Source organism: Primulina eburnea, chromosome 12, assembly GCF_022965805.1.
Source record: "Primulina eburnea isolate SZY01 chromosome 12, ASM2296580v1, whole genome shotgun sequence".
Taxonomy (NCBI): Eukaryota; Viridiplantae; Streptophyta; class Magnoliopsida; order Lamiales; family Gesneriaceae; genus Primulina; species Primulina eburnea.
The window spans coordinates 9687679-9702233 of NC_133112.1; the positions used below are offsets into that span (position 1 = coordinate 9687679).

At 36.5% G+C, this 14555-nt stretch overlaps 3 protein-coding genes across 3 annotated transcripts; 2 read left to right on the top strand and 1 right to left on the bottom strand.

Annotated features, from left to right (window-relative positions):
* On the top strand, positions 1-591 carry LOC140806638 (uncharacterized). The gene has a single exon (XM_073163191.1). It carries the CDS (start codon positions 1-3, stop codon positions 589-591), a length of 591 nt encoding a protein of 196 aa, XP_073019292.1.
* Positions 592-6291: 5700 nt separating this feature from the next.
* On the top strand, positions 6292-7744 carry LOC140808261 (flavonoid 3',5'-methyltransferase-like). Its single transcript, XM_073165333.1, is given in 6 exon segments — positions 6292-6405; positions 6622-6704; positions 6791-6935; positions 7033-7128; positions 7130-7165; positions 7263-7744. Coding segments are annotated over 5 exon segments (597 nt in total). The 5' UTR covers positions 6292-6405; positions 6622-6675; the 3' UTR covers positions 7554-7744.
* A 3252-nt stretch (positions 7745-10996) lies between these two features.
* LOC140806639 (uncharacterized) lies at positions 10997-11518 on the bottom strand. The gene has a single exon (XM_073163192.1). The coding sequence runs from the start codon at positions 11516-11518 to the stop codon at positions 10997-10999; it is 522 nt and encodes a 173-aa protein (XP_073019293.1).
* Between the last annotated feature and the right edge of the window lie 3037 nt (positions 11519-14555).

Below are 14555 nucleotides of genomic sequence, written 5' to 3' on the forward strand. Positions count from 1 at the left end.
ATGGATTTGGGATTCGGAGTTCCGATTCCGTCCGGAGATCTGATGTTTAAGTCACAGATAGTGAATAGATTGAAGTCTCGGTTACAGAAAAGTGCGGTTCAAGCAGATTTGATTATGCTACCGTTGCCGGAGTTCAAAATTATTGTGGGTATGGACTGCCTTTCTTTGAATGAAGCAATCATAGATTGTCGGCGGAGGTCAGTATCTATCCGACCACCCAGCGGTAAGCCATTTATATTTGAGGCAGCCAGACATCAGCAGATGTCTTACATAATTTCTTTCATCTGTGCGAGGAAGCTAATGAAGAGAAGCTGTCAGGATTTTTTGGCCAGTATCGTAACAGTGACTAAGCCAGTCAGTCAAAGGCTAGAGGAGGTCGAAGTGGTAAGAAACTTCCCCATTATTTTCCCTGACGAAGTTTCAAGCATTCCACTAGGGAGAGAGGTGGAATTTTCTATCGAGCTTATGCTAGGTACATTACCAATTTCTAAGGCACCCTATCGTCTAGCAACTATAGAGATGAAGGAAATGAAGGATCAGATACATGACTTGCTAGATAAGGGTTTCATTTGCCCTAGCATTTCTCCATAGGGCGCACTAGTACTGTTTTTAAGAAGAAAAATGCCAGCATGCGGCTCTGCATTGATTACAGAGAATTGAACAGGGTCACGGTCAAGAATTGGTATCCACTGCCCATGATCAAGGATATATATGATCAGCTTCAGGGAGCAGTAGTATTCTCGAAGATAAATCTCCGATCTGGATACCATCAGCTGAAGGTGAGAGAGTATGACGTGCATAAGACGACATTCAAGAAGCGTTATGGGCACTATGAGTTTATGGTGATGTCATTCGGATTGACGAATGCGCCAACGATATTCACGGATCTCATTAATCGCGTGTTTTAGCCATACTTGGATCAGTTCGTCATAATTTTCATAGACGACATCCTGATCTACTCGAGGAGCAGAGAGGAGAACAATCATCATCTGAGGACCTATACTGCAGACTTTTCAGGACTGAAGATTGTATGCCAAGTACAATAAGTTCGGGTTCTGGCTAAACAGAGTGACATTCTTGAGCCACATTGTATCCTGAGATGGAATGGAAGACTATCCCATCAAGGTTGAGGCAGTCCGAGATTGGCCAGTTCCTAAGATTGTGACAGAGATCTGCAGTTTCTTGGGACTAGATGGGTACTACCGGAAGTTCATTAAGGGATTCTCTTCTATTGCAGTGCCTATGACCGCCCTGACGAAGAAGAATACAAAATTCATCTGGAGATCAGAGTGCCAGGAGAGTTTTGGCATGCAGAAGCAGGCGTTGACCACAACACCAGTCTAGCTATGCCATAAGGGAAAGGAGAGTTCGTGGTTTATACAGATTCTTCGAAACTAGGTTTGGGCATGGTTCTGATGTAGCATGGTAGAGTTATATCCTACGCGTCCAGACAGTTGAAGGTCCATGAGAAGAATTATCCGACTCATGACCTCGAGCTAGGTGCAATGGTATTTGTCCTGAAGATATGGAGGAACATTACCATGAACTTTGTGACGGGACTACCGAGGACTACTGGAGGATATAATGTTATTTGTGTGATAGTTGATCGGCTCACCAAGTTAGCACACTTTATACCGATCAGGAAGACTTTCACCATGACTCAGTACGCAGAGCTGTATATCAAAGAGATAGTCAGACTGCATGAGATTCCAGTGTCCATCGTGTCAGACAAGGATTCGAGGTTCACATTTGCATTCTGGAAGAGTATGCATCAGACATTGGGTACTAAACTGCTATTCAGTATTGTCTTCCATCATCAGGCCGACAGACAGTCAGAGAGAGTGATTTAAATCTTGAAATACCTACTCAGAGCTTGAATGATCGACTTCCAAGGCAGCTAGGAGCCGAAGTTACCTCTTGTGGAGTTCACGTACAAAAGCTAACAGGCGTCCATCGGTATGGCTCCATGTGAGGCACTGTACGGGAGGAAGTGTTGGTCACCAGAGTATCGGGATGAGGTAGGAGAGAGAGCAGAGTTGGGACCGGATATAGTCAATCAGACTATAGAGTTAGTGGTTAAGATTCAGGTAGGGATGAATACTGCTAGAGCCGACAAAAGAATTATGAAGATCAGATGCGCAGGTATCTTGAATTCGCAGTAAGGGATCATGTATTTGTGAAAGTCGCACCGATGAAGGGTGTGATGAGATTTGGGAAGAATGGCAAGCTCAGCCCTATATTCATCGAATTGTTTGAGATCCTAGAAAGAGTTGGGACACTCTCATATAAAGTTGCATTACTGCCGAATCTGACGGGAGTTCATAATGTGTTCCACGTCTCGATCCTGCGGAAGTACATGTCGAACCCTTCGCATGTACAGAATTGTGAGCCACTGCAATTGACACTTAACTTGTCTTTCGAGGGAAGACCCACCCAGATATTGGATAAACAGGAAAGGAGGCTCCGGAACAACGTGATCCACATAGTCAAATTCAAGTGGCTGAATCATTCTGAGGAGGAAGCTACTTGGGAGACTGAGACCGAGATGAGGAGTCGCTACAAGAGTTATTCGGTATGTTTTAAATTTCGAGGGGAGAGAATTGTAAGGTCTAGGAAATTCAAACTACATAACCTTACTGTATGCAATATATGGTTTTATTTAAATTATGTGTTTAATAATTTTTATGCATTGAACACATGATTATTGCATGGATATGTGTTTATTTCATTGTTTGTCAAGGATTCATGCATTAGGGTTTTAAGTTGCATTTCGCGCTCGAACGAGTAACGGAGACCGAGGATAATCAGAAAGAATATTTTTATTGAATAATTAGTTTTAATTATTTAATATAAGGTGTATTTAAGTGTGATTTTCAAAATAAGCCTTGGTTGGATATTTTTACTCGTCAGATCATATTTTTAATCAATACGCAAATTTTAGCAAATGAGAGACTTTTTGAGGGTTCAGACAATATTTACTAAAATGTACCTAAACGAAATATTTTTCGAGAGTGTTACTAGGCTTGATGGTTTATTTTAGTGCTTAATGGGCCTAATAGCTTTTAACCCCTCTGATTTTTTTATTAGGCCCATAAGTGCATGTTTATTTAAATTATATACTACTAAACTAAACCCTAACCCTATTAACTATACATGGCCGCCCCATTCCCCATAGCAGCAGCTTTTCACTTCAAAACTTCGGCAGCCCCTCGTTTTTATCTCAAGCTTTCAAGAAAAAATTATTCCCCGCCCTCTCCGGTGCACGTTCTACGCAAAGGTCTTCAAGTTTTCGAGCATGTAAACGCAAAAGCACACCCTAAAACGTTTTTTTTCTCATCATTCACATTTATGTTTATTTATGTGAACAGCAATAGCCCTAATGTTTTTGCGCATTGGTTCTAAAGCTTTCATGGCAAACGTCTACTCCTTTGTTGAAACTCACGTTTTTTCTTGCCCTTGATGTAAGGGGCTGCCACGGCTGCATGTTTAAAGGCTGTATAGATTGGAAGGCATGGTTTCAAGGGGCTGGAGTCTGGTCATGATTGGTTTGGATGGGGTCCATGTGGTTTTGGTTGAGATGGCTAGGGTTTCCTTGGCAAGCCGAGCCTTGTGCGAGCTTTGTGTTGTTGGCATGGTTGGGGTACGTAGTCCAATGGGGGTCCTAAGTGGTCGGTCATAGTCCTAAGGTGTCGGGTTGAGGGCTGGACACGTCAGCTTTTAGGTTAGGATTGATAAAACGCAGGTTGGTGCAACTAGGGTTAATTAAGACTTGTGCGCGCTAAAAATTTCCAGCAAAATTTAAGACGTGGTTCGTAGATCCTAATGAGTCTGGAATAGGTGGTTTAGGGTCTGGTTGGGTAAGTTCAAGTCATGCTTTAAGTGGATAAAAGGTTTCAAGTTGATTAGGGTTACAACCGGGATCCCGATCGAAGTTTTAAAACGAACGTGTAAGTTACGGAATGGGCTCGAGGCTACCTCTAGGAAATGTTTATAAATATGTTTTGAGGTGTTTGAAGGAGTTCGGTTGGCTTCAGGTCGAAATTTTGAGGTCCAGGAGTAAAATGGGTAATTAGGGTTTCTAGGGGCAAAATTATCATTTTACACCCGTGTTGAGTTAGCAGTCCTGCAGTGCCCTAAACACGATTTAACATGTTTTAAATGTTTATGTTATCATGCATACGACTTTTTATGTAATTATGAAAAATACGTTGTATGCTTGATTTTAAGGAAAATTACATATATACATGATTTTGATAAGTGATGAATATGATGACATGTTTTGAAGTTTGGGAGCTGGTTGTGACTAATACAAATATGTATATGATGATATGTGAGGCCAAGGCTCAGTGGATGAGTAATGCTGTCGTTGATGTCCCCGTCGTCGGGTACCACAGTTATACGTAAATGGATTCATCGAATAGAGCTGATACGAAAGTCAGAACTAATGAACTGAATTCAATTAAAGAAAATTAACAAGGAAATGATGATGTGTTGAGTCATGTTTTGACACGTTTATGTTTATATTACGTTTATGTTCATGATTTTAAGATCATGAAGTTTATTTTAAGTACAATACTTTTCACAGTTGCATGTTATGTATATGTAATTATTACTAGTACAACAACGCACGCGTTGCGTGCTTGTATGATATGTTTTTATAATTTATTTGATTTATATTTAAATGAGGATCAAAATATATTTATAAGAAATAATGAGTGTCTACATTATAGTTTTGATATATGAACTAAAAAATAAATTAAAAAAGAATAAAAAAGACCCAAGCAAAAATTGAACCTACAACCTCATGATTAAGAAACATAGGCTTTATCCACTAAACTACATGTGACTTGCTTTTATTTTTTAACACTTTATTAATATATATAATTAGTAATGTAGAGAGTGGGGGTGAAGGGTATTTTAGGTATTTTAAAAAACAGACCAATGAAGTTACTCTAACCTACTCAGCCTTAATAAATAGTAAGAGATAACGTTTATAGTGTGTTGAGTCTTTAGACTCACTAGATGTGAATGATGCAGGTGAGCATATGATGAGGAGACTGGAGGCGCCGAAGACTGAGTAGCCGGGGCTGGATGTGCGCACACTAACCCGAGGACCTTATTTTTCTGCACATCATGTTTATGAGTTAGGAGAGATCATGGATATTTTCATACTGCCTTTTTATATTGATAGATTCGTCCGAATTTTTATTATATTTTTAACCGCAGTATTATTACCAGTATTGATTTATCTTATTTTAAAAGGTGTGTTTTACATCAGTCATTTCATGTATGTTTAAAATAGTTATTTCGAGATTTAGTTTTTCAAAAAAAAAAAAATTAGTAGACGTTCTGATCGTGCTGATAACATGTTAAAACTAAAATCTCAAATTCATAAATTTAATAAACTACACACTTTATAAAATTTTCTCTATTCGATTATGTTTTTCTTCACAAATTGAGAGACTTATTTATAGAATTTCTTTGAAAATAATCCAAAAATAAATAAATCGTTACATACATCATCATCACACTAATTTTCAATATTTATAATTTTTATTTTCAACATTCAATAATTCAACACTTATTTTCAACATGTTTTAAATTGTATGCCGTATTTTTTTAATAAATTTAATCCATAACACACTGAAATCTATTGTGCTCATGGAACTTCTATTAACTGTAGAAAAACTAAAATCATGAATAATCTTTAAAAAAAAATTTACCTTCAAAATACATGGTACGGAAGATATTTTTTTTAAAATTTTTTATATAGTAATTTTAGAGAATTTTGGATTAATTTGATATTAATTCTAGCTAGTGTTTGAATTTAAAAAGATTAAAGAATTTAAAATTTTAGCCCAGATAGATTAATAATCATGACTCCGGCACTTATCATAAAATATTTTCATGTAGACCGGGTAAAATTGTCATGTTCTCATGTACTAGGTTAGATGTATGTATGTGTATAAATATATAATTCAATTTTTTTTAAAAAAAGATATATTTTATCCAGAACGGTCGTATTTAAATCCGCGGTTGTAAGAATTCCACTCCTAGCCAGACCATTTCCTAGAAGCAACCATTTCGGCGGTGTTGGTGGTGAAAAAGCACCAAAGCCATAGGTACCAATATTATATAATATTTATAAAACAAATAAAAAATATTCATCGAAAAAATAATTGAATACATGAAAAGTTGGTGAGTCGTGGACATTTTCCCATTGAAACTTTCAAACTTGGCAACATAAACCTTATAAATAGAGCCACACTTTTGGCAAACTAAGCACAAACAAATTCTTCTGTATCCATACAAATTAGGATCATATCTCCTCAATTTTCTTCAAATCTTGGAAGATGAAAGAAATGTTTACAGGGCACCATTCTGCAGAGCCATGCTCTTTCCAAGGTTCAATTTCAATATCAACTAATTCTTGTAATGTATTTGAAATTATTAATTAGTAATTTTCTAATTAAAATTACTTCTATTATGTCATTAAGAAATAATTACTTTACTTCCATTTTTCCCTACGAAGTAATGAGTTTATTTTCTTCGTATAAAGAATCATAACTCGGCCTATTTTTTTCTTATCATAATTAATCGATTGTTGAAATTGCATTGCAGTACATTTTGGACACGGCGTATCCGAGGGAGCACGAACTCCTCAAAGAAATAAGGATGGCCACTGTCGAAAAATATAATTTCAAGTAAATTTTTTTTTTTTCCGATTAAACGTTTTCGAAAAAATTTCTCGTGATTATTCACAGATTATATGGGAAATTAAACTTATCAGGAGCATGATGAATGTACCTGCCGACGAGGGATTGTTTCTATCGATGTTGTTGAAGGTTATGAACGCGAAGAAGACGATCGAACTCGGAGTTTTTACCGGCTACTCGCTTCTATCCACCGCCCTGGCACTTCCCGACGATGGAAAGGTATGTAATTTTGTTGAATAATTCGTTGGTTTTTTTTTTTTTGTATTGATTGATAGAAAATGACCGTACGTGGTTTGTTAATACTTTTGCTTTTCAGATAGTAGCAATCGATCCTGATAGGGAAGCATTCGAGACCGGATTGCCATTCATTCAAAAGGCAAACGTGGCGCACAAAATCAAGTTCATCCAGTCCTGATGCCAATATTGTTCTCAAGGAATTTGTCGCCGATGTAATTAATTAATTTTAAACTTTTGAACCCCAATTTAATTAGTTAATTATATATTCTTTTCATAAACATTTTAACTTGTTACTAAATTGATTTTCAGGGCGAATGTGGAACATTTGATTTCGCATTTGTTGATGCTGATAAAGACAATTACATAAATTACCACGAGGAATTGTTGAAATTGGTCAAAGTCGGAGGAATTATAGCTTACGACAACACCTTGTGGGGTGGAACCGTAGCAATCTCCGAGGACGATGAAATGGAGAATTACTTGAGAGTATGGAGACAAGCGGTCGTCGATTTCAATGATTTCTTGGCAAAGGATTCTCGTATCGAGTTGGCTCTCCTTTCCATTGGAGATGGGCTCACCCTTTGCAAACGACTCAAATAGAGCAAAAATAATTTTAAAAAATCTTATTTTCTTTTATAAATGATTATTATTTATGTATTACGTAATATGCTTACGTTCTTATGTTGTATTTTTCCATTTGTGATCTTTCTTGAACTTATTACAATTGTATAATTCAATAAATCGTGAATTTACTAATAATTCAATACACATACATGCAATTTTATTTTTCATTTTTAAATGTATACTTTTTCTCTTTAATTGGGCATGTGAGTTTTAATTTATGTGTCGATTTAACTTCTTTTGGTAACATTTCTTGCATGGTTAATTTGCGTCTGTCTGATTTTTGTTTTTTTTAAAAAATCATAATAATAGAAGGAAATGATGCTGTGAAGTTGGCCGAGGGGACAATTATAAAGTTATTTTTTTTCCTATGTTGAGTGGAATATTAATAATTGAAAAATAAAATAATTTATTAAAATTCATTTCATTATACTTTAATAATTATATAATCAAAATTTATTGCATATAACATATGTTGATATGTAAATAAATATTATTAAGTAATTAATTATGATAAAAAGTTTATGAGTCGATCGACACACAAATTCTCGAACAAATTGTAACATTTCAAACCAACACCATTTACCCTATGGTGGATCGAGATTAATTCGAGACACAATGAAGCGATTCTCAATACTAGTTACTCTGCACAAGCGTTGCGTGAGTATACAATATTTTTATCATTATCGATGCACTAAAGTGAAATTTGACAAATTATGGATGAACTAAATTGATATTTGAATGGTTGAAATAAAAATAATAAAAATAAAAGTGTGTGTTGAAATTTTAAAAAAAAAAAACAAAAACAAAAGTGTAATATTAGAATCATATAAGGGTAAAATTGGAAAAAAAATTGGTGTCCTCTCTAGGTAGTTATTATCATGTTCTCATATTTAATAATATAGTATAGAAGTATAGATAATATAGATGAACAAGCTAATTGGTATTTTGCACCTTCTGCGTTTCAATTTTATATGGAGTTAGTAGGCAAAATTAAAAATTTGTTTCGTTTCCTGAACTTTTTGAACGAAAAATTAAATTAATTAATCATAGGAATATTGAATTTGCAATTATTACATGTAACAATTAAAATAAAAATAAAAATTAACTATGAATTAGTACATGTAAATTAAAAAATTAGTAATTTTAGGATCGATTTTATTTATAAGAGATTATATATTAATAATTATGTGATGTGAGTTGTCTATTAAATTAAGCCTAAAATAAAGTTATCAATGATTGTTTCGGATTATTGAGATTTAATGTATCTAATAGATTGTGGGTCTTTAATGTTTAGAAACATAAGTGTATTTTATGTTTTTATTATGAGCTAAAACAGAAATATCAGAACATAATGATAGACATTATCTATATATAGGTCATGGTCCCCAGATTGCGAGACATCACGTTCCCTAATCTTTCCTCCATTAATAAAAGAGTTAAGAAGAGAAAATAAAATATTTTTTCAAGGAAAAGAGCGCGTAGATATGTAAGATCAAGAAACGTTCCGAAGAATTTAGGATTATGACTTCATATATTGAAACATCCACTAATTATTAACTTCAAAATGCTAATAATTTTTTATTTTTTTTTATAAAAGTCGAAACTTGATTACTAAAATAACTCAACATTTCCAAAATCCAAAAATTAATTTAACATCTAAAAATCTAAAATGCATAAAAATCTATAATCGTCAATTAACAAAATCCTACGTCACCTTTAACATGATCAAAACTAAACTTCAAAATAAAGCATAAAAATCTCTAAATAAATCATTCTCAAAATCTTTAATTCAAAACTTTGACTATCAAGCTAATGCAGAAATAAGTGTCTTAGGGAGTGTACTGCCGCCGGACTCGATCAACTCAAACGAGCGAGTCTAAGGACTCAGAACGTTCTGACCATGAGTAACAAATAATACATATACAGTCACCTGCACGAAAATCATATTTTTATTGAAAATAAGCTTGTAATAATAAATCATTTAATCGTAAATCTTTCCATCATCATATATCATTTTTGGGTGAAGTTTGATCCTTAAAAGTGCATAGTTGTAATCGTATCATGTGGTTGACTGATCAGTCTTAACTTACCATTGCGCATGGGGACGAGAACTAGGCACCGCCGTAAATGAAAATACGATCGTCGGACTCCCTCTTGGCCCTTCTCTCTTAGGATATTCCCAATCATATCATATCATATCTTTGTCACAGTCAATTAACATCCTTTAAAATATTTTTCTTTCCTTTTTCATTCATAAAATATTATGTACTTTCTAAATTCGTAAAATAACATTTTAACAGGAAAAATCATAAAGCTTTAGCATAAATCACAAAATATCATATTTTCATCATAAACATTTTAAAATATCATTTAACATGTATTTTGATTCTTCGTGACACTGCCAAGCCTTTCATACTACCTGACACGAAAATGACCATTTTACCTTCGGATTCTAAAATTCCAGATTTTTTTACTTTTATCGACTCGAGCCTATCCCAAACTATCATATAAGTTTAAAATTAACTTCTAATATTCTTCTTAAACGTAAACCCGAGCCTTTCAATTTATTGACTTGTTAACTAAACCGTGAAGTGTTTTGATCCCGAATAAATTCCAAACTAAATATATTCTTCCCAATTTTTAAGCTTAAACTTTTCATACCTAAACTACCCTCATGAACCATGAATCGAACCCCGTGGACCATGGCTCAAGCCCCTTCCTTCTCCTCAGCCATGTTCAAGCCCTAAACCTTAAACCAAGCCACAGCTTCCTCTAAACCCGAGCCATCATGGACCAGAACATTCCCAAACCCTCCTGGACCCTAACCGACCTAGCCTAGACTGGCACCGAACCAGCCCAAGACCATGCCAACCCGCGTGCACCTTTCCTCCCTCCTCCATAGTTGCAGCTCCCACCTATTCGAGCCACCTTGGAAATCGATCACGCATGCTCGGAATAGATCCTATAAAATGTAATACTCTCTCAGACTGACCGTCTGTCTGAGAATGAAATGCGGTGCTGAATAGTAGTTTGGTCCCCAAGGTCGCATGCAAACTCTTCCGGAATGATGAAGTGAATCGTGTATCTTAGTCTGACACTATAAAGAAGGAAATTTCATGCAGTCTGACTATCTCTCAAATATATAGCTTCATACAATATAATAGAAAAAGTCATCTTTACTGGTAGGAAATGTGCCGACTTAGTAAGACGGTCTACTGTTACCCAAATGGCGTTGAATCCTTTCACCGTCCTTGGCAATCCTACAACGAAGTTCATATTAATGTTATCCCACTTCCACTCGAGAAAGGAAGTGGTCGGATTATTCTTGCTAGTCTCTGATGCTCTGTCTTCAATTGTTGACACGTAAAGCATTCAGATATGAAGTGCATAATATCTCGTTTCATTCCCGGCCACCAATATTAAAGTTGCAAGTCCATGTACATTTTTGTACTTCCAGGATGAATAGAATAAGGGGTACTGTGGGCTTTAGCCATAATGTCAACTCTAAGTGAATCTATACTAGGAACCCATAGCCGACCTCGATATTTGACAATCTCATCGTCGACTGAATATAACATGTTTCCTCTCGATTCATCTCGTTTTCTCCATTTCTGTAGTTGCTCATTGTTAGACTGTCTGGCTCGAACTCTATCTCGTAGAGTAGGCTGTACCGCCAAAGTAGGGAGATTATAGGCCTTTCCCCTAGTGTAAATTTCAAGAGAAAGCCTCTGAATTTCAGTTTGTAGAGGTTTCTGCAATGACATATGGGCCAAGACCGACCATTTTCTACCCAAAGCGTCTGCCACTACATTAGCTTTGCTGAGATGATAGCTAATGTCGCAGTCATAGTCCTTTACAAGTTCTAGACATTTTATTTGTCTCATGTTCAGCTCTTTTTGGGTGAAGAAATACTTGAGGCTTCTATGGTCATTTCTCACCATATAAGTAGTGCCTCCAAATTTTTAGCGTGAATACGACTGCTTCAAGCTCAAGGTCATGTGTCGGATAATTTTTGTCATGGGTTTTCAACTGTCTAGACGCATATGCTATGATCGTGTTTCATGAGAACTGCGCATAGTCCAAGTTTTGAAGCATCGGTAAATAACACATAATCCCCTTGCTCTGTCGGCATAGCTAGAACTGGCACGGTAGTGAGTTTTGCTTCAAGTGATCAAAACTGTTTCGACTTTTCGGTCCGCATACAGATTTCGCATTCTTCTTCGTCAAAGATGTCAAGGGTACTAAAATGGTCTAAAAACCGTTGATGAACTTGCGATAGTAGCCAGCTAAACCCAAGAAATTGCGGATTTCGTTTACACTTTTAAGCACTTGCCACTTTTTAACTGACTCGACCTTAGATGGGTCGAATTCTATTCCTTTTATCGAAACCATCCTGGACCCTAACCGACCTAGCCTAGACCGGCACCGAACCAGCCCAAGACCCTGCCAACCCCCGCGCACCTTTCCTCCCTCCTCCATAATCGCGGCTCCCACCTATTCGAGCCACCTTGGACCATAGCCGCACCAAACCATGTCCTTACCCCGAGCCATATTCCCTGGACCCTATTGGACCAGCCTAGCACGTCCTACCTATGCCGCGCAGCCCCTTAAAGAAACCAGCCGCACGCATGCACGGGTGAGAGTCTTAGGGCTTGCAGACTCTTCCTTCTCTTGCTGCCGCCGAGTCCAGCCTTCCATGGACCCTCCTAACCTCTAAAACAAGCCATGCACGGGCTCTGGCATGGTTCTTCCCTAGCTGAGCCCATAAAGCCAAACCATTCCATGAAACCCCTGCCCTATCCATTGTCTCTCGCTTAAACGATACTTTTCCTAGCCTTTAATCATCCTATATTGGCAGCATGTCCCTTAAAATTCATAGCATTCACAAAAGATTCATAAAATCTTCAAAATTTTGAAAATAATCATTCAAACGTTAAACTATTTGTACTCAAATATTTTTTCATGTCAAAATCATGAAACATACATAATATGATTTGAATGGTGCATCAAAAGAGTTTAGAAGCATGCATTTGTATTTAAAACGCTCGAATATACGATAGTTGGTGTGGTATGCAAAGGGGCACGAACGGGCGACGAGAATCCTTGAAATTTTTCTCTCCAATATTTCGAAATGTTTAATATGTTTGGTGTGATGGTGTGAGGCAGAATTGGGTCTCAAGAACCCCTAGGATTCTTTTTAAATTTTCGAAAATTTGATGTGTTAACGGGCTTGATTTTTGGGTTTTTTAGTTTAGGAGTAATTGGGACTTCTAATCTTAGGTAAATTAGGCCCAATAATACATATTTAATTATAAAATAAAATTTTACAAAATTTGTTTTCAAAAATAATAATTTTTGGTCTTTTAAAAGTCCTTCGTTTGAACAAAACCGACTTTTTCAAGATAAAATCGAGCTCGTATCGTAAAATCATTTGGACTCCACCATTTTTAGAAAAAATTAATCATATTTAATCATTTTATTAAGCCTAAAAAATATTTTTATCTGGGTCGTCCCCAATTTCTTTTTCCCTGCCTATTCTCGAATATTCGGCTAAATTATTTAATTCTCATGAAATCATGCACTTAGACCTTCATTCATATACTATATATCATTTAAACATTTAAAATCAATCAATTAAAGCAATTAAGAAATTTAAATAATTTACATGCATGCAGTTTTCGTGGTTTGACTTTGGATGTTACAAATCCTCCCCCTAAATAAAATTTCGTTCTCGAAACTAAGACTTACCGAACAATTCGGGATAGCGACTCCTCATTTCTAACTTTGTCTCCCAAATAGCTTTTTCCTCCGAGTGATTATCTATTTGACATTGACCATCTTTATAACCTTGTTCTGTAACCTCCTCTCTTGTATACCCAAGATTTCAGTAGGCCTCTGCTCATAGGACGTGTTTGGCATAAGTTGTAGTGGCACAAAGTTTAGTACATGTTTTCTAGTTCATTTTCTTAGGTCTTTCGTGGTTGACTCTAATGAAAAATTGGAAATCTTGATTTAGCGGCTCTTTCCAAAAGACGTGAATGCAAATAGAAAACATCCCCTGACCACAAAAGAGGAAAGAACCCCATACAGATAGGATTTCCTCCCCTTAGGAATCCCCACTGGTGGTGGACCGAGGCAGAGCCTGGGCCCTCGCTATGAAGGGTTTGACATGTACTTGCGAAGCATCGATACGTGCAAGACACTGTGAACTCTTGCGAGATTAGATGTCAACGCCGTTCGATATGCTAATGCTCCCACCCTTTCAAGTATCTCAAACGGTCCAATGAACCTCGGACTAAGTTTTCCTTTCTTGCCAAATCTCATAACACCCTTCATAAGTACTATCTTTATAAATACATGATCACTGACTGCAAACTAGAGATTTCGTCTTCCTTTTTCCGCGTAAATCTTCTATCGACTCTGAGCAGTTTTCATTCTATCTTGGATCTTGGTGACCATTTATGCGGTGTTTTGAACTATCTCGAGTGCCACCATAGCTCTTTCTCCTACCTCTTCTCAATTGATTGGTGATCTACATTTCCTTCCGTAGAGTGCCTCGTATGGAGCCATTCCTATAGATGACTGATAAATGTTATTGTAAGTGAACTCTATTAGATGTAGCTTCGGTTCCCAACTCCCTTGGAAATCGATCATGCATGCTCGGAGTAGATTCTCTAAAATGCATGACTCCCTCAGACTGACCGTCTGTCTGAAATGAAATGTGGTGCTGAATAGTAGTTTGGTCCCCAAGGCTGTATGGAAACTCTTCCAGAATGATGAAGTGAATCATGTATATATGTCCGACACAATAGAGAAGGGAATTTCATGCAGTCTGACTATCTCTCGAATATATAGCTTCGCATACAATGTCATAGAAAAATTCGTCTTTACTGGTAGGAAATGTGTTGACTTAGTAAGACGGTCTACTATTACACAAATGGCGTTAAATCCTTTCACCGTCTTTGGCATTCCTACCAC